The sequence below is a fragment of the Scardinius erythrophthalmus genome, assembly GCF_964197995.2.
Source record: "Scardinius erythrophthalmus genome assembly, chromosome: 4".
In the NCBI taxonomy this organism is placed as follows: domain Eukaryota; kingdom Metazoa; phylum Chordata; class Actinopteri; order Cypriniformes; family Leuciscidae; genus Scardinius; species Scardinius erythrophthalmus.
Window position 1 is genome coordinate 8,264,575 of NC_138224.1, and position 20,233 is coordinate 8,284,807.

Below are 20,233 nucleotides of genomic sequence, written 5' to 3' on the forward strand. Positions count from 1 at the left end.
TATGTTTTACAAAAGCCTCTTACACACAGACAGCACCAAAATTGCAACTGTCTAGAGCAAACGTCTGAATTGTCATCCCACATTACAGTCAGTGCTGCCCTCCAAAGGCCAAAATGGCATAAAACCTGCTGTCTACTAAAAGACTGTACAGCTTGTGTGTCTCTCACAGGGGCGCCGCCAGAAATTTTGGGCCCTATGAAATAATATGAGGTCGGGCCCCATACCTCACCCATTCCATTAATAAAATCGATCTATGGGGCCTCTAAAAGTGTGTGGGCCCTTAGAATCGTCCTAACTTTAGCAGCGCCCCTAGTCTCTCATAACCATGATGATGTAAAATTTAAAGAAGCTAAGGGTAATTTTCATACTATTTTTCATTTTAAGTTTTAATTTTATTTAGTAACTGAATAAAACAGACAATTTCAAAGACAAACTTCACAGATTAAAAAAAAAATCTAATTAAACTGAGCAGGAGAAAAATGTAATATATATATATATATATATATATATATATATATATATATATATATATATATATATATATATATATATATATATATATATACAATTATGTTGTCATAAAATAGTTTTATATAATTTTCCATTTCCATTTATTATTATACACACAAATTATGTATGTATATGTGATTATATCATATACAATATGGACAAAATGCAAATGTCCTGTTAAACAAAAATGTGTTTTATTTATAAGTGTTTATGTTGATATCAAGCACATATTTTTGTGAACTCTTCCCTCAAAGGTGTGAGGAAAGGGGGTATTTGAAATTCAAAAGAAGGACGGCGTTCCAGTTCAAAATGTAAAGCTTTCCATTCTATTCATTCATATATATTTATTTTTAGGGCAGAATTCACAAAAAATATTTGCTTGACACCAATATAAACACTTCCAGAGAAAACACTCTTTTGTGTAACTGGACATTAGCATATTGTCCATATGTAACATATATAATCCATATTACATCCCACAATTTGCAGCGGTGGATGTAGTTTCAAATAGCGCAATTAAAGAACTACAAATCCCATGAAAGCAATCACAAAAAGTCAACTTCCGCGCAACTCCATCAGCGTCCAATCAAATCCCACGTCCTTCACGTAAGCCCCTCCCCTATCAACTTGTGTTTTTTCCTCCCCTTCAGTTCTCCGCTGTCTCCGACGCCATATTGACGAAAAACACCCTTTCTCTAAAACGCCTGAAACACTCTCTTCGCCAGAATGTTGTACCTTGAGGACTACCTCGAGAGTGAGTATATGAATTCTTTTAATGGTTCACGTTCGAATGAAAGCGTTTAAGTGTCTGGGAGGTCTGTTTTTGGACGTGTGAAGGCGTCGCAGCCGTTAGCTTGTAACGCGTTTCTGTTCTTCTCCCCGGCAGTGATCGAGCAGCTACCCATGGATCTCCGCGACAGGTTTACGGAAATGAGAGAGATGGACCTGCAAGTGCAGAGTACGAATACAGTTTAAACTCACTCTTCTCCCGTAAAACATCACATCTGACCTTGACTAATGCAGAAAATCCTTCATAACAGTGGGGATTTGTTTGCTTATTTTGCATGCATAATGAGCATGTACGTGTTTGTGTTATGATGTTGCATACTGATGTGAAGTGCATAAAATCATGTGGAAGTTGAGCAACATGAGTGTAACTCAGATAAGGAAAAACTTATGATTAGGGATAGCATGCATTATTCATTTTAATGCTTTTTTTTTTTTTTTTTTTTACCCTTCACAAACTCTGTTGACACCGTCAATGTCCTTGCTGATATGAATATTCTCCTAATATTCTTCATCACTCTGATCATAATGTAAGGGTTATAGTAAATGCATGTAGGCTATTTGTTGACCATTATAGGTTTTGCAGGGAGCATAAACCATCAGCATTTGACATACCTAGTTATTCATTTTATTTAGTTATTTGAACTACTTGTTTAGCCATGTTTACAGTAGAACTATTACAGCGACACGAGGTTAGAGAAATATGTCCTGGTCGTATTTCACATCAATATCAAAAGAAAAACTTTTAATTTTAACTTTAACATTTATAAAGTAAAGTAAACCTAATTAATAACTGTAAATTATAACTGTAAAACTGTTATTATATATTTTTTATTGTTATAAAATATATGTATACAATATTATACAATATATGTCTTCAATAGTGGCCAAAATACAGTAAATCACAATTTCAAAGTAGCTTGACGCTTCAAAGAAAGATTGTATAATTTATATCGATAGACCAGTAGGTGGCGATAAGTGACTTAAAAATCTGTTGTCATTGAGTCATTCATTCAAGAGTTTTGTTCAAAAACGCTATTCATCCAGTAATGATTAATGATGACTGTATGAGTGAGTAATTTTATTTATTCAATTAAAACAAAAATATATATAATAATTACATAAAATACAAATTACTTGTTTTAAATAAATTGCAGAAATTAACATTTTGTCAGAACCTCTAGTAAATGACTCATTATTTTGTTTAGTTGTCTATTCAGAATTGTGGGAGAATCCCTGTTTTAAACAACAACAAAATCATGATTCTCAATTTATCCAGAATTGTGCAGCTTCATTTTGAGGTGAATGTGACCAGGACATTTTTTTCCTTCCTTCAAATGCCTTGTCTTCAAATGTAATGGTTCATGGATCACCCTTTGTGGGGGTTGAACCTACAACCTTTTAATGATCTTACCCAAATTGTCGATCACTAGGCTACACCACCTCCTCCATCAAAAGATTTATGTTAGTGATCTGACCATAGACTTCCACAGTAGCCAATCAGTGTGAGTGTGAACTGAGTGTTGGGCTCTTGACTTACTCCTGCCTCTGTTCCTTTGGTCAGATGCGATGGATCAGCTAGAGCAGCGGGTCAATGAGTTCTTTACTAACGCCAAGAAGAACAAGCCTGAATGGAGGGAAGAACAGATGGAAATCATTAAAAAGGTAAAGAACAGATGCTATGCACCTCAGTTGTTCCAAGTAATAAAATTTGTATTCAGAATAATATTGATACTGACAGGTTTTTTTGTCCTAGTAGGAAATCCAAATGTGAAAATTCAGTATTTTCAACAAGAGACACAAAATGAATGTAAAAAGACACTAAATTAGCATTTGTTTTAACATAAGAACAGAGATATCAAGATAAGATCAGACAAAAGTATTTCTTACTCACTGAATTGGTCACAAATTACAATTATTTACGCTCGCTCCAAGATAAACAATTATATCAATTATATATCTTCGGTGAAGAGCGTCAAAGATGTCTATTTACAATATGTTTGTCCCATCAATGGTATAAAAGCCAAAGTGCGTCTAGACTTGACTGGGGCATCTATTATTTAATTCACACTGCTCAAAAATCCCGTTAAAAACCTCTTTGTTTTAGGCTAGTTAACTTATGTTCACTTTTTCCTCATTCATGTGTTGAGCGCTACCTCGAGGAGCCATGAAGTAGCGACGCTGGAAAATCTATTTAGAGCGCCTTATATTATTAATGAAAATATCGATATCCGGCGCCAGCGTATCGATTCTTGTATCGCACGGAGAAGGACAGCAATATATCGCCCTATCGATATTTTGTCCCACCCCTATTGGCTAGTGGTTTCCTAGCTACTCAGCATTTTCATTGGCCACATATAGATATTTTTTGGCATTATTTGGCAGCAGGTATATTAGGGTTCTGTCACTTTAAGACCTGAAGCACGGATCCATTATACTGTTACACATGCATTTTCTTTCTCAACTGTTTACAATCACTTAAAACATAACTGACTGTGTACTGTATTTGACTTTTCAAGTGCAATAAGCAGTGAAAAATAACTCAATTTAGTACTGAGAGGCGGATTTATGTGCACACACTTTAGGTGTAAGTACAAAGTCTGCTGGAGGGAGTAAAATTATGCACAATACGCACATTCCCACGCCAAAATTCAAGCCCTGTAACACCAACAATATCCGGAGTAAATGAAACGAGTGAGTGAGGAGAGGCAGGTTTGTGTGTCAACTCGCTGTCGGAGAGATGAGTGAGAAAGCGCAGCTGGTATCGTGTATCTTTTCTGTGGAAAATTATTATTGGAAGCGTGTAAGATATTTCAGGATCGATATGTAATGAAAAATCTATATTTTTGACAACACTACATTGCACTTGTTCATTATTTCACATGCCTTTTTAAAAGACTACAATTGAAAACTGTATGTATTTAATAACAATAGTAACATAAATACTGAGAATGAAGAGCAAAGAGAGAGAGAGAGAAGAAAAAGAAAAAAAAACAGTATTTTTTGATGGATAAGTTCCCAGTGAGGGATTGTATGCACAGTTTTTTTTAAAACAACCTCTTTCTCTTTACCAGGACTACTATAAGGCTTTGGAAGATGCAGATGAAAAGGTCCAATTAGCCAATCAAATTTATGATCTGGTGAGTACCATTACTGAATGAGATGTGATTGTACTTTGTGTCAATACCTCATGTTTCCAGTAGGTGGCGGCACATCATTGATAGTGAATGTGCAGTGACTCACAGGACTGCCGTTTTACTCCATTGATCAACACTGATGCCTTTTCAAGTGCTTTAATTCAAGTCTGTTTTGATTTACCCTGGAGAGGGTTTATGGGAAACCTGCTGCGGCTTGAAGTTTGTGTGATGTTGGGGTCTCTATGTAGGTTGATAGACACTTGCGGAAGTTGGATCAGGAGTTGGCGAAGTTCAAAATGGAGTTGGAGGCGGATAATGCTGGTATCACAGAGATCCTGGAGAGACGTGGGTGGCACCTGTCAATCACCTTCTTTGTAGTTTTAATTAAAGGGCTAATTAAAAAATAAATAAATAATAATTGGTAGAAATTAAATTTCTACTTGTTAAGTCTTTGAAAAGGTACCTGATAGGAAAAATAAAGCTAGTCTGAAAATGTCTGGACACACTTTAGTAAACTGACCATGTTGTGGCTTTGTGCTGATTTGAAATTGTTTGTAAAGTCAGTTTTACCTGTTCTAGGGTCGCTGGAGATGGACAGTCCCTCCCAACCTGTCAATAACCACCATGTACATTCACACGCCACTGTGGAGAGTAAGCCTGTTTCAAGAGACTGTCCAATTCCCATTTTTCTGTTCCAGTCTTCTGACCTGCTTTGTGTGTTGTTGTTTTTTTTTTGACAGAGAGGAAGTACAGTGCGCCAACCCATCACACTACTGAACACGTACCAGAAAAGAAGTTTAAGTCAGAGGCCCTGCTCTCCACACTCACGTCAGACGCTTCTAAAGAAAACACACCAGGTAAAACACACATTCTCACTATAAAAACATGTCAGCCACAAACATACACTGACATTCTTTAGAGAAAAGAAACCGTTTCAGCTGATATTCAGTATATATTTCAACATCTGCAAGACGGCTCATGTTTTTTTAATGTTTTTGAAAGAATGCTTACCTGACTGCATTTATTTGCGTTTATTAAGAATACAGAACAAACAGTAATATTATGACAATTTAAAATAATTGTAATATATTTTTAAATGTTTTTCAACATTTAATTGATTCCTGTGATGGCAAAGCTGAATTTTCAGCATCATTACTTCAGTGTCACACGATCCTTCAGAAATCATTCGAATATGTTGATTTGGTGCTCAAGATACATTTCTTATTATTATTAATGGTGTCTTTAATTATTAATGGTGAATTTCTATAAAGTTTTTTGTTATTGAAACTGATAAAAACATTTTTAGCTGAGTTTTGATGAATAAAAAGTTTAAAAGAACAGCATTTATTTTAAATAGAAATTTTTTGTAACATTATATGTACTTACTGTCACTTTTGATAAATTTTGATCTATTTATTTTTATTTATTTTTTAAATCTTAATGACCCCAAACCTATGAATGTTAGTGTGTTTGGTTTTAAATTACTTAAAAGGGTGATTTTTTTTTTTCCCTGTCAGAGGAACCATCATTAAAGCTGAAAAGCCATTGTTTCCGAATGCCAATTAAAAATTATTTCTGGAAGAACTAAAACAATCGAAAAATGTCTAGTTAAAAAAACCTGTTCATAGTTTTTTCATTAAAAAACCCCCACAAGAAATAATCAATATAATATATTTTTTTAACCTACATCCTCTATATTTTTATGTAAACGTTTTGACAATATGTAGGGAACATAATGGCTAAATAAAAAGTGTGTTAAAGTCATTGTAATGTTATATTTCCAACAAAATGATTGCAAAGCTTCAGTATAACTGCAGCCCTAATCCGAATGACAGTGTCAAGGGAAATAAACAACAGTTATGATTTGTCATAATCATGCCACCCTACGGGCACATATATTTGTGATAACTATTGAATGGTTCAGAAGAAATATTTTTTTAATGATGTAATGAGATCACTTATGTTGTACTGTTCCTCACAAGTGTTTCTAGTCATAAACTTAATGTGATTTTGTGCGTGTTTCAGGCTGCAGAGTGAACAGCACGTCCACCTCTAACAGCATGTACAACGTAAACTCCTCCCAATCACTTTCCTCATACAACCTGAGCCCACTTCCTGCCGGGCCGGCTGCAGGGGCGGGGGCTATTTCCATGGCAGCAGCACAGGCAGTGCAAGCCACCGCACAGGTAAAACTACCATCCTCCCTCTAATTCTGGAGCTATTTGTCCCCCGCTCTCCTCCCTTCACTTCCTGTTTCAGCTATTTTTGGCTTCTTAGGGGTCTTTCTCATACTTTTCTTCCCCTTTCTGTTATTTTTGTGTAAGATTGTCCTGGCACTCAGCCCTTGTTAATTGCAGCATTCACTACTCAGAGGCACTTTGATATTGTTCTTCGAGGGAAGTCACGTCGCCACACCCTGTCCTGTAATTTGGGGGGTTTCATTAAGCTTATTTAGGTCCAGTGAAACTACATCAGTTATTGTTTTTATATATATACACTGAATATATACAATGTGTGTGTGTGTGTGTGTGTGTGTGTGTGTGTGTGTGTGTATACATATATATACATATAAATAAATATATATTTGTAAATGTAAATCTGATAAATCAGGTCACAATTCTGAGAAAAAAAAAGAAAATGTCTCACTTTTTTTCTTTCAATTGCGTATTTATATATTGCATTTCAGACTTTTTTCTCAGAATTGTGTAAGATGTAAACTCAGAAATTGTGTGTTCTAAAGTTGAAATTGTGTAATATAAACACATTTCAAAAAATAAACTCACAATTCTGATTTTATAACTCATAGTTCAGAGTTATCTCAATTCTGAGGGGAAAAAAAGGTGAAATTAGTGAGGGGGAAAAAACATTCTTCATTCTGGTTTCTTCATTCTCTTTAATGTGTGTGTGTTTTTCAGATGAAAGAGGGCAGGAGAACGTCCAGTCTCAAGGCCAGTTATGAAGCGGTCAAGAACAACGATTTCTTGGGACGGGAGTTTGCTCTGAGCCGGGATTCCAGCGCTTACTCTTCTTCTGCGCTGGCTAACACGCTCACACAGCCCCTCACATCCAGCAACAGCTCAGACTCGCGCACAGGGCGCAAGACCAAGTAAGCATTACACTTGTTTCCATACTCACCTAAATGGTTCCAGTATGAACCCACCAGAGATATGTTTGTTGCTTTTGTACAGTGTACCTTCGTTACAAACACAAAATTCCTTCCCAATTCATATACATTGTATTTTGTTTAACTGCTTTCCTCCTGTTTGTCTTTTTTTTTTTTTCAGAGGCAACACTAAGTCTTCCAACCACCAGTCCTCTTCATCCTCCTCTTCCTCTTCACTGTCATCCTGCTCGTCGTCTTCAGCATTAGCTCATGAGCTGGTGCAGACCACAGTCACAGAAACTGACACCAGCAGTCAGGTGGACTGGACCTACGACCCCAACGAACCCAGATACTGCATCTGCAACCAGGTGTGTTCACGTCACATCTCTCTCATGCAGCGTACTGATTCTAGTGTTACTACTATTCCTAGGGATTCTAATATTGGATTGATCTACCATTGCATTGATTGGCTCGTACCAGGGACGGACTGGGGCTAAAAAACAGCCCTGGACTTTCTCCCAAATAGGCCCATCATCCGGCCATTCGCCTCTAGCCGTGTGGGACAGACACTAGCCAGGATGTCCTGATACTATGCCACAATACTGTACACTGTAAAAAATTTGCTGTAGTTTTGCAGCTGTTTGCCAGTAACTTACTGTAGATTTAAATTTATGTTATTTACTGGCAACAGTTTGTTCAAAGTTAAATGAACATTAAACATTAACAAGTCTTTGTCTTTAAAGAATAAAATTATAAAATAACAATCTAATGCAAAGCATTCTGGGAACCAGAAATCTTCATCAACCTTTTTCTGTTTTTTTCCTTCGGATTTTGGTTCCCAGAATGCTTTGCATGAGGATGTTATTTTAGTTTTATTCTGTAAAGATAAAGACTTGTTAATGTTTAATGTTCATTTAATTTTGAACAAATTGTTGCCAGTAAATAACATCATTTTAAATCTACAGTAAGTTACTGGCAAGTAGCTGCCAGTAATACTGTAATTTCTACAGATTTTTCTAGAAATCAGACAAGGTATGCACAGCAAGTAACATCTCAAAACCAATAATCATTATTGGAGTTGTGTTTATTAATGAAGCCTCAGCCTTCAAATAAAAGCAAAAAATGTACAATGCCATAAAAAACAAATAACGAAATGTCACTGGCTACAGAAACCCCAAATTTCACAAACTTGTAATTATAAAACATATAGTTAGGCTATATACCAGGGGTCTCCAGCCTTTTTGTGTGTGAATGGCTACCTCAAGGGATAAAATAATCTAGAAGGAATTTTTATTTGTTATACTCAATATTTATTATACATAACATGGTGAAGCTTTTTTACTTTTCACCATCATATGGGAAATAATAAAATATCTAGATATTCTGGTGAAAATGTATTGATTTTTTTGTTGATTTTCTATAAACCTGTTGTACGTGTTTTCAAAAACAGTAGCCCCAACATTTAGTATAAATATAAATTAAAAAAAATAAATAAATAAAAATAAACTGCCATAACTTCTAAACAAAAACATTATGCATTACATTTAATACATTTATACATGACTGTATTAATATAACAGCATTTTTAATATGAATACAGGCACATTTCTGCCAAAAAAGTTTGTTTTACTAAAGTTAGGCTAATTCATAGGTTTTGGTGTGAAATGTCCTCTAGCTGGTTTGTTCTCGGAACAATGTTTCGCCTGTTTTTTTTTTGTTTTGTTTTGTTTTGTTTTTTTGCGTCAATATGTTGAGAATATCAGCGCCGTTTCATCTGGCTTTTTACAAGCTTAAATCACATAGTCATTTGTGGTTTATAATAGAGATAGAGAATTCTACCGGTAGGCTAATTGAAATGCTTCTCAGTGGATCGCGCAGCTCTGTGCAATAATGTTCGCGTGATCGAGATCAGCACGCACAGCTGCTTTGTCCGCAATCGCTGTTTTTTGGGCCGAGCTGATAATGCGCTGCTCAGATCAAATAAGTTTTGTTCCGCTTTTGAGCGTTTGCCATTTGATGTTTCTCATACGCAACGCAAATGACAGCGTACAATCAAAGAGAGTTGGGTAATTTTGTAGAGGCAAAAGTTCAAATTGAAACGTTTAGTTGAAAAGGTCGCAAAATTAAACCATTTATTCGAAGTCTGGAACCCCGACGGCAAGTTGGGGCTATTTATAGAATGTGTTTAGCGGGCAACTCACAGGCACCACGTTGGAGACCACTGCTATTCAAATATAATGTAAGCAAATTTAAAAGTGCAGCCTTATAAAACTAACTTTCTGTCAGTGGCTATAGGGCGACTCTTCTACCTCAGTTGTTGTTTTTTACACGTAATAAGTGATCAGATTAGTGCCCCTGCTGTTGGCTGTTAGGCCTACTGCTTTTATAAGACTTTTTTTTTTTTTTTTTTGTGCCGACGGCCCTCGGTTGGACGGCCGTTCTGGACTTTTCCAGAACGCACAGATTGTCAATCCGTCCCTGGCTCGTACTAATTAATTGGTACAAGCTTTGGAATGGCAGTAAAGATCCACACATTAAAGCTGTTGTGTGTCGGGACGAGTCGCGATTTCTCTCCTATTCCATCGTCACTGTTTCTAATTAATGGAAAAAGCCTAAAAATAAAAGAAACAAATATTTGTAAATGGAAAAAAAAAATTACACTGATTAAAAAAAAATATATATATATATATATATATATATATAATATATATATATATATATAATTCTAAAAAAAATCCTATTGCACCCAGTATCATGTTTTGTAGATTTTTTTCAGTTTTGTAGTTATTTATACTTCTTATTATTCATCTAATTTATCAGTTTAGTCCCTTAAAATTAAAATCTCTTTTTTTGAAATACTCAATTTTACACAATAGACCGTTTGGGTTTTTGAGTACAGCGATGATGTTTTTGTGGATGATTTTAATGTTTTTGCTGAGCCTACCTGGTTATTTAATTTAATTTAATTACAGTAAATTCTTCTCACAATTCTGAGAAGAAAAATCTGAAATTCAAGTTTACATCCCAAATTGTGAGTTAAAAAGTTTATAGGTTTAAATATTGTTTGACATCTGTTCTTAAATGGACGATAAAACAATCATTCAACTATGGACAAATATGACCAGAACAAGGAAAATTGTTATTTTGAATCATTGCCACTAGAGCGAGATCATACAGGAAAGTCAAAGATCTTGTCTGGGAGGTGAGGTGTGTGACTCCAATAACGGTTTGCAGAAGGAATGTGTGTGTGTGTGTGTGTGTGTGTGTGTGTGTGTGTTTTTAGGTTATGTATGAGTGCAAAAGAATTGTCTCCCCCTGAATGCATTTGTTTTATGGCCTCAGTAATATTGCTTTTGTCAGAGTATATAAAAAATAGAAATGTGTGTGTGCGTGTCTCTGAATAGACATCAAAGACCAAACTTGCACATTCTTTGTTCGCAGGTGCACGCATTGGTGACACTCGGCTGCAGGTGTGCGTGTGCGCTTTTGTCCCTAATGCTCTGTCTCATTCTCTCTCTGTTTTTGTGCAGGTGTCATACGGAGAGATGGTCGGCTGTGATAACCAAGATGTAAGTCAACCCTTCATCTCCACAGACATACAGACACATTTCCTCTTCAAACAACACACTATCTGTGCTCTGACAGCTATTGTGACCCTTGGGCAGCCACGATTTTGTAGAGATGACAGCAAACAATAATCAGTATTATTGTTTCAGGGACCAGCGATACACTATTATTGATATCAGAGTTGTATCATGATGATTTAAAAATATATATATATACAGTACTGGTCAAAAGTTTTAGATCGGTAAGATTTTTTATATTTTTAAAAGAAGTCTCTTCTGCTCATCAAGGCTGCATTTATTTGATAAAAAACAATAATAAAAAAAAAAACAGTAATATTGTGAAATATTATGACAATTTAAAATGCCTGTTTTCTATTTTAATATATTTTAAAATGTAATTTATTCCTCAGATGAAAGCTGAATTTTCAACATCATTACTCCAGTCTTCAGTGTCACATGATCCTTCAGAAATCATTTTAATATGCTGATTTTATGCTCAAAAACATTCATTATTATTTTCAATGTTGAAAACAGTTTTTTTTTTCAAAATTCTTTGATGTATAGAAAGTTCAAAAGAACAGCATTTATTTAAAATAGAATATTTTCTAACATTATAAATGTCTTTACTGTAACTTTTGATCAGTTTAACTCATCCTTGATGAATAAAAGTATTGATTTATTTTATTTCTTTCCCCTAAAAATAAAATTTAAATTCTTACTGACCCCAGACTTTTGAAGGGTAGTGTTTAATGTTACAAAAGCTTTCCATTTCAGATAAATGCTGTTCTTTTGAACTTTCTATTCATCAAAGCATCATGAAATAAAAATGTAAAAAACTGTTTTCAACATTGATGATAATCATAAATTTTTCTTGAGCATAAAATCAGCATATTAGAATAATTTCTGAAGGATCATTCAGAATCACTGAAAATTCAGCTTTGATCACAGGAATAAATTACACTTAACTATATATTCACATAGAAAACAGCTGTTTTTATTGTAATAATATTTCACAATATGACTGTTTTTGTTTTTATTTTTAATCAAATAAATGCAGCCTTGGTGAGCAGAAGATACTTCTTTTAAAAACATTAAAAATCTTGCTGATCTAAAACTTTTGACCGCTAGTGTATAATATATAATATAAATATATATATATATGTATATATATATATATATATATATATATATATATATGTTTGTGTGTATATGTATATGTATTTTTATCATTTTTATTTTATTTTTTTCATGTATCATTATTTGTTGGCTGTTTTGAATGATGCACAGTTGGAGAAATTGTTCACTTGACCCTCGTCTCTTCCCGCAGTGTCCGATCGAGTGGTTCCACTACGGCTGTGTGGGTTTGACCGAGGCACCCAAAGGGAAGTGGTATTGCCCACAGTGTACAGCAGCCATGAAGAGGAGGGGAAGCCGGCACAAATAAATGCCAAATCACCTGGGCCAACCTCTCTGAAATGACTGTCCCCCTCGACTGAGAGTGTACATGTTACATCACCATGTGATCGGGGTGTGTAGATGTGAGAGAGAGATCTTTGCCTGAAAGATGGTGTGGCTGCTGTGTGTGTGTTTGTGTAAATCACAACCAAGTTGGGTGTTTTTAGCTGGTGAATCTAAGCACACACTGCCCTCAACTTTTCCTATTTTATGTTTTTCTCTTCATCTCCATTAATCTTTATGGAGGTGGATGGGCAAGATGATATTGGAAGGCCCATTTATTTTATCATTCAAGACATTCCTCGGCTTGCCATGCGTGATGACCCTTCGCATCTGGCAGCTCCTGCTAATCCATATCGGCATAGTATGGATTGACATGATGCAGACTGGGAATTGTAGTGCTGAACTGTTTGATGAACTACACATTCAGCTCTATAAAAAATAAAAAATCTTAAAGGATCCTGATATGAACAGATTACAACGGCAACAGTGACGCCCCTTTGCTTGACCAGTGAAAATGTTGTTTTGCTGGATTATTTGTGTGTAATGGATAGATGATGTATTTTGCTCCGCTTAAAGGACATGACTTTTTTATTTTAGCGAGGAGCTCTTAAGATATATAATAGAACAAATGAACAACTGTGACCTGTGTGTATGTTTGTGTGTCTGTGTTTCTAGCCTGTACTGCACTGATGTGGTGATACATTTTGAGAGATGGGGGGTTGGGTGGGGGAACAATAAAATGATCAAGAACTTTTGGTACACGCTGTCGTAAAGTGCATTGTCAATGATCGAATACATTTTAGTTTCTTTTCCAAAGTAGATGTTTCTGGATCAATGACCTTTCAGTCCTGGAACAACACTCCTATCAACCAATCAGTGCCCTCTGAGGGAAAAGATGCTGTTCTCTTCATATGGCCTAATTTAATTTGTGGCCAACATTTACTTTGTTATTGTGAACTTTAAAGTTCAGACTCGTGAACATTTAGCATGGCAAGTGTAAATTATAAATAATATTTAAGGGTCCTTCTTAATTTATTTATTATTAAAATTGCTGTCTCATAAATCATGACCACAATACATGTAATCATGTCAGCGGTCACTACAATTTTTTTTTGTGAATGGTAAAATGGAGTGTTGCTCCTTTAAATAAAATAAAAATAAACTTTCCTATTTCCTATATATACATAAAATACATTGCTATTCTGATATATATATCAGAATAGCAATGTATTTTGTTTCATTAGGCTATTCAGAGTAAAATGCATGTGCAGACTTATCTGAGAAAATGTTGGGAATAAATGGGTTAACGCAAACCAGGTGCACACTTAAATCAAAAGGAAAAACACAAACACTATTTTTATTTTTTTATTTTTTTTGCTGGATTTAACTTAAACGGTATATCCGTTGTTTCCATTTCAACAGCAGGATGAAAATGTGATCATGAGACGCGTTTTTAAAAGTTAGGGTGATTTAACTTTTTTAAAAACCGTATGCGCGCGAGACCTAAAAATAGTGAGAAGCGACGCAACGGTCATTGATGTCAGTAAGACGCTCGTCTACACTGACCAACAATAAAAAAAACATACTGTAAAATGACCGTTGACACACGCCCAGGAACGGATAGGCCTTTAAGGTCAATATGTTTGAGACACCTATTCGAATTCATAAGTTTACAGCGGTTTAGTAAGGGAAGGCAATAAGGCAGGCGCGCGCTCAGCGTGAAGGAGGCGTATCATTACTCCCAGTCATGAGGTTCCGCTGCTCGGGAGTGTTTTTAATCAACCGTGGGGCTACGCAGCTTTGAGAAGAGAAAAAAAAGAAGACTTCAGAGAAACTTCTCACTGCTTGGACACCCGGACCGTTGAAACGAGACTTTACCACCAGCTCTGACGCGCGTCGAATTAGTTCAAGATTTTCCGTGATCATGTCATGAAGCGTCTTCAGATTATGCGCGCTTCTGAACTGCGCGTTTGAGCGCTTGTCGTTTGACAGCGCACCGTGATCCCTAGGGATGATGTGGGGACCAAACGCACATTCCCAATGGTATGTCTCTTGACTCTATCCAGGAACGTTTGTGCAGAAGTGGGAATGCTTTTCCGTGGGATCTGGACGCTCCGCCGGAGGTGCTGCACGGGTCCCGTTCTGCTGTTGGGGATAGCGGTCGGGCTGTTTTACCACACTGTGACTATGGACCGGGACAGATCCGAGTTCAAGTCCAGTCAACGGGACCAAAAGAACAAATCAGCGGTGTTTGAGTATAAACTACTACTCAAAAACCCGGAGAGACTCATATCTCTACTAGAAGCATCACAGACAAATGGTTTTGTAAGTAAACCAAAAGTTCATTATTTCATCATTGCCTATAATAAAAGCAACAGCAACAATATTATTAGTATTATTATTATGTAATTAATATTACAAAATTATTTTACAAAATATAAAAATATTTAAGATATAATTCTTAATAATACGGAAAAATATTTATATTATGTAGTACTCATGTAGTATTACTGCATTGTTTTTAAATTGACTGTATTATTCATGTATTTATTTATTTTTTAATCGTTAATCATTTATAATAGCCTACAGAAAAAATACTCATAACAGCATTAATACATTTAAATGTAATTCTTTAATGTATTATTTATGTATTTGAAATGTGATCTTTTTTAATTTGCCTTTTTTTTCATACTGGATGCGTTTAGTTTGATATATAGCCTTGAAATATAGAAACTTGAAATTTTATTTCCAGTGCTGCTTAATGGATGTCACTGGAATTCAGCTGTGTTACAAATGTTGTCCAAATCAAAAACTTTACTTCAAAGATCTCATCACTAGCAGCAAAGCTGTTGCATTGGGATACTTGTCTTCCCCCCTGAAACTCCTGGTTAAAAATAATCAGTGGGTATTGTTTATTTATGATGGGTGTCTTTGTTGGTGGTATTTTAGGAGGAGAAACTCAAGGCTGGACATTCATTGGTTTAAGAGAGCTCATGAAGGAGGGGTTATTTATGAGTGCATTCATGCTTTTTGTCCAAGCAGGGATGATTGACTTCTGCGGGGAAGTGTTATGTCAGTATGGGATAGAAAGATCTGAGAGATGCCAGGAATAAAGAACGTCTGTCATGTTGGATGCCCAGCCAGTGGTTTATTTATGACTTTTGTATTATGAGGAAGAGGGTGGAGCATTTGTGCATGAGAGAGAGAAAGAATGCGCAAAACATGGAAAAGTGTGTGAGAGAGAGAAAACAGGGTCAGTGAGGCAGAAGATGAGGGCAGGAAAGCAATGAGAGGTGAGAGAGGTTTAGTTTTAAGCCATGGATGCGAGTGTATGCCTTCCTATAATCCCTCACTAACTAACTCCGAGCAGGAAGTATACACTGAGAACCATGACAGCTGTCCTCAATGTGTGTGTGTGTCTTCAGTCGGATAGAGTTATCAGTCTGTGTGACCCTCAGTGGCTCTCTGATGTGTTTGGAGACCGGACGGTGCCCTGTAGTGTCTGGTGCTGCCATATAAATCGTCATAAACACGTAGGGTAACAGAGTTGTGCCGGAACTGAAGAATTACCTAGTGCAATTGTGGGAATCTTGTATGTGGGAGTTTGTCTTGTCGAATTAAGGATTCTGGGCATTTGTTTTGTGATTAGAAGTTTTACACTTCACAACAACAAGAATAAGCAACACTATAATGTTTGTATGAATGACCATAATGTCATATTACATTATTCATAATGTTCATTTGAACTAAGTGCCTATTCCCATGGTTGCTGTGCGTGTGTGAAAAGTGAAAAATTCCCATCCCATAAACCACTGCTGTCTCGTCGCCCCTAGAAACTAATGGAGGACGGACATTCATGTAAGCGAAGTCACTTCTGTCTGTGCTTTTGGACCGGAGTCCGCCTGGTTGTGATCCAGAATCGCACAATTGCATTCACTCTCAGCTGATTAACTCCTAGTGTTTACACACACACACACACACAGAGAGAGAGTGAATGTGAATAACTGCTTTGACTGCTGCCATATGTCAGGCTAATATGAAACACACTATGTAGTGTTTAGACATCACACTTTAGCAGCCAGTTGGACGGTTGTAATCACATACTATTCACACAGAATGTACACTTTATTTTTTCTATATAATAGGCATATAATATAATATAGCCTAATATAAATACAGAATTAATTATTTTAAATATTAAATTTTTAATGTATTATTCATTATTCAAAATGTAATTTTAAATTTAATGCATAAAATTTAAATATGTAATACTGAAAAATATTTTGAATATTTAATACTCATAATTTTACAGTGTTAATGCATATCAATTGAATGAATTACTAATATATTATTCATGAATGCAGTATAAAAGGCTGTGCAAACCTCTGCTGTGACATTGCTGTCAGGAGACAGTGTTAACCTACTGTCTAGCACATGCTATTCATGTTATAGTCTATATTAGGCCTGCGGTTTGCACGAACAACTGCAGTCCATCTCTGTTGGCCTGAACGCTCCCCAAAGAGACCGTGTAAGTGCGCGTTCAAGTATGCTGAGAGTTTATTGTCTGCCTTTTTGACTGTGTGGGGAGAGGACAAGTACAGGAGGTCAGCAAGTAGCGCGCACTTCTTTTCTACACCATGCGTCGCATTGTTTTGAGGGTCTTGATGTGGCATAGAGGCGTGTTTGGTATGTTGTGTGTTTGATGTGGTTTGCGTTCGAATACGTCTGTAGGAGAGAGAGTAAAAAAGGGTTATTTTTATATATAGGGGCCTCTCGACAGCCATGATTAACCTCTGAACCTTATCCACGGAGCCAGTGGTAACAGAAACCCTCATCCAGAGTGGCACAGAAAGAGAGAGAGCGAGGTATTTGTGGAGGGGGAGGAAGAAACGAGGAAAGCGCAGAAAAACAGGGAGAAGTAGTTTGTGGTCGGGGGGGAAGCTTGAATAAAATGTTGAGCCGATGCCAACTGTTTAGCCAAGTAAACCATTCACTTTGCATGGACAAGCAGAGTTTGAGGTCTCCTTTGAATACTAACAGAACCCACATTTTGTTTTCTCTCTCCTTTCCACATCTCAAGCGGCCTCTTGAAGTCTAGGCACATTAACCCAACCCAGCTGGGCTTCGCACTGTTTATAAATATTGAATATGGATTACAGGGGCTTTTTCTCTGGAGAAAGTTTTTTCGAAGAATAAAAGTAACACTAACACTAATAAGGTAACACTTTATTTCAATAATCCACTTTAGACATTCTACTGACTATAAGTAGCTTTGCATACATGTCAACTAGCAGAGTATTAGTAGACTGTCTGCTAATATTGATGCTCCCCAACAGACGTTCTACTGACTATAAGTAACTTTGCAACTACATGTCAACTTATTCTACTAACCTGAACCCTAAACTTAACAGTCCACTAGCAGTGTACTACAGTCTAATACTCCAATGAGAGTTAGTTGACATGTAGATGCAAAGTTACTCGTAGTTAGAGTGTCTTTGTAACCAAAAATAACATTGAATCCAAATGTGACATCCAATCGGATTTTTATGATTACAGATAATCTTCTATTTCGACATAAATATTTACATACTACAGTTTATTGTGAGAAAACCACTGTTTGTGCAAGTAAATTTTTGAAATGCCATTGCTCTGATGCGTGTGATCACTTTAATAATGATAAAATGGCAATTTTGTTTGGCTTGCCTTTCCACATTGAGTATAAGGTAACAGAGAAGAGTTTGAGATGATAATGGTATTTTGGCAAGGACATTAACTCCCAAAGTGTTATCCTGACCACTTAAAAACGTTTGGGTGATTTACTCTGAGTGTTTTGGTTGTCTTCACAACTAAAAATGTAGCATCTGATACCGCCAGTAGTACCAGCACACTTTTTCTTGTAAGGGTCACGTGTTGGATTTCTGCATATCTATCAGGGTGGTCTGTTCTTTATCATGTTTATTGTGTCAGGGGGCATGTGCGGATTGAGTTGTTTGAATTTGAGTGCAGATGTTGTGCTGCTTAGATTTGCTTCTTTGTATTGTACACACAGCACTTGGGACCCTTTTGCATAAGTGTGAGCATACATGTGATTTGTTTCAGCATTGCATGTTTTTCTGCATGTGGGCCATAAAAGTCATGACCCTTTGGAGACAGTAGGATGGCCTCTAAAGATAGTAGCATTATTTTTAGTCCAAACACTTTTGGAGTTTAGTTGCACATACCAACAACACCACCCCACATATGATATCCCTTAAAAAATAAAAAATAAAACCTCTCATACATTTCCGTTCAAGACTCGTGGACTTGTCTGGTTCCTGTTCAAAATGACCTCTGCTTGTTCATCATCTCCAAGTTAGCAAGCAAAAGCGGATGCTTTCCCACGAAAGAGCCATTTCAGCTGTGACTGTGTTTTCACAGATCCCTGCACCAGAGGACTAAATTAATATTTATGTGTATATTCATCTCCTGTTTTTATGTGGAGGGAATTAAAGCAAGATTTCCCTGAGAGGATTTAATGTTTTGTATATAGCTGATTTAATTTCAGATCTTATTAAAGTTAATGTATCATTCTGCTCTCTCAGCTCTTTGGGTCTATATATATATATATATATATATATATATATATATATATATATATATATATATGTATATATATATATATATATATATATTCATCTCCCTTCCAACTTCCTTTTTATTTTCCTCTTTCTTTATGAGACATTTCTTATTGGTTGTTATTACTTCCTCTGAGCGCTGGGCTGTTTTAGGCTGCGCTTTAATGAAGTAATGATGTTTGTGTCTTGGGCCGCAGACACGGTGGGTGAAATGAATGCAGTCCAGTAATTGCATGTTTTAGATTAGCGTCTGCAGCCTGAGGTCTCACAGAGGGGGAAGAGAGAGGGAGCAGATTGGAGGAGGAGAGACAGACTGGGAGACGTGGGGAAGAAAGAGTGGGAAACTAAGTATGAATGGAAATGAGGTGCCTCTTGTTTCTTTTAAGTTAATGATGAAGTTGGAATTCTAGTGGGTGAAATAAATAAAAAAACTCGATTTAGTGGTGTCGCCCCATGCAAAACTAGCGTGTTGCTATGCAGTTACTAGGCATTTGCCTAGGTGTTTTTTTTTTTTTAGATGGTTAGCCTACTTAATGGTCAAAGTCTCTAGATATGGCATAGTGTAAATATGATTTTTTTTCACTATTTTTGTTCACCAAGTGTCTAATTGCTTAAAATAATATTATCCAATATACTGCATAAAATAATATGTGAAGGTGAAAAATGTATAAATAATGAATAATTTAAATGAATATATATATATATATGAAGAGTTCAGATGCAAAATGTTAATATATATATATATATAATTAAATATAAAAAATATATAAATAATAAATATATTACTATAGAAATTTATAACTTTAATTTAACTATTATCAATATTTTTTATTATTATTATTATTAGTAATATTGTTGAAATAAAAGGGTTAGTTATACATTTCTAGTTATCATTATAATTATAAGCATTGTATTTACAAATAATAATAATGTAAAAATAATAATAATGTTGTTGTTGTTGTTATGATTATATGTAAATATAATTCTTCAATCTAATTAGAAAATATTTAAATATTAAATATTACCTAATGTATAACTAACTCTTTTATAATATTATTA

General features: G+C 35.7%; 2 protein-coding genes across 3 annotated transcripts in view; both read left to right on the plus strand.

Annotated features, from left to right (window-relative positions):
* Positions 1–1,126: 1,126 nt before the first annotated feature.
* Positions 1,127–13,468, plus strand: ing3 (inhibitor of growth family, member 3). Of its 2 annotated transcripts, none has more exons than XM_081364050.1 (12): positions 1,127–1,264; positions 1,397–1,468; positions 2,861–2,961; positions 4,371–4,436; positions 4,682–4,778; positions 5,013–5,084; positions 5,174–5,290; positions 6,459–6,619; positions 7,349–7,539; positions 7,718–7,904; positions 11,067–11,105; positions 12,430–13,468. In XM_081364050.1, exons 1-12 carry the CDS (start codon positions 1,237–1,239, stop codon positions 12,544–12,546), a joined length of 1,248 nt encoding a protein of 415 aa, XP_081220176.1. In that variant the 5' UTR covers positions 1,127–1,236; the 3' UTR covers positions 12,547–13,468. The 2 variants fall into 2 exon arrangements, with proteins under 2 accessions (XP_081220176.1, XP_081220177.1); XM_081364051.1 differs by having other exon boundaries at positions 1,167–1,264; positions 1,397–1,549; positions 12,430–13,393.
* Positions 13,469–14,297: 829 nt separating this feature from the next.
* Positions 14,298–20,233, plus strand: part of cped1 (cadherin-like and PC-esterase domain containing 1) — a 46,456-nt gene continuing 40,520 nt past the window's right edge. The window contains exon 1 of the mRNA XM_081364052.1: positions 14,298–14,885. Within this exon, the coding sequence (XP_081220178.1) occupies positions 14,601–14,885 (285 nt within the window). The 5' untranslated portion in view covers positions 14,298–14,600. The remainder of the gene's footprint in view (positions 14,886–20,233) is intronic.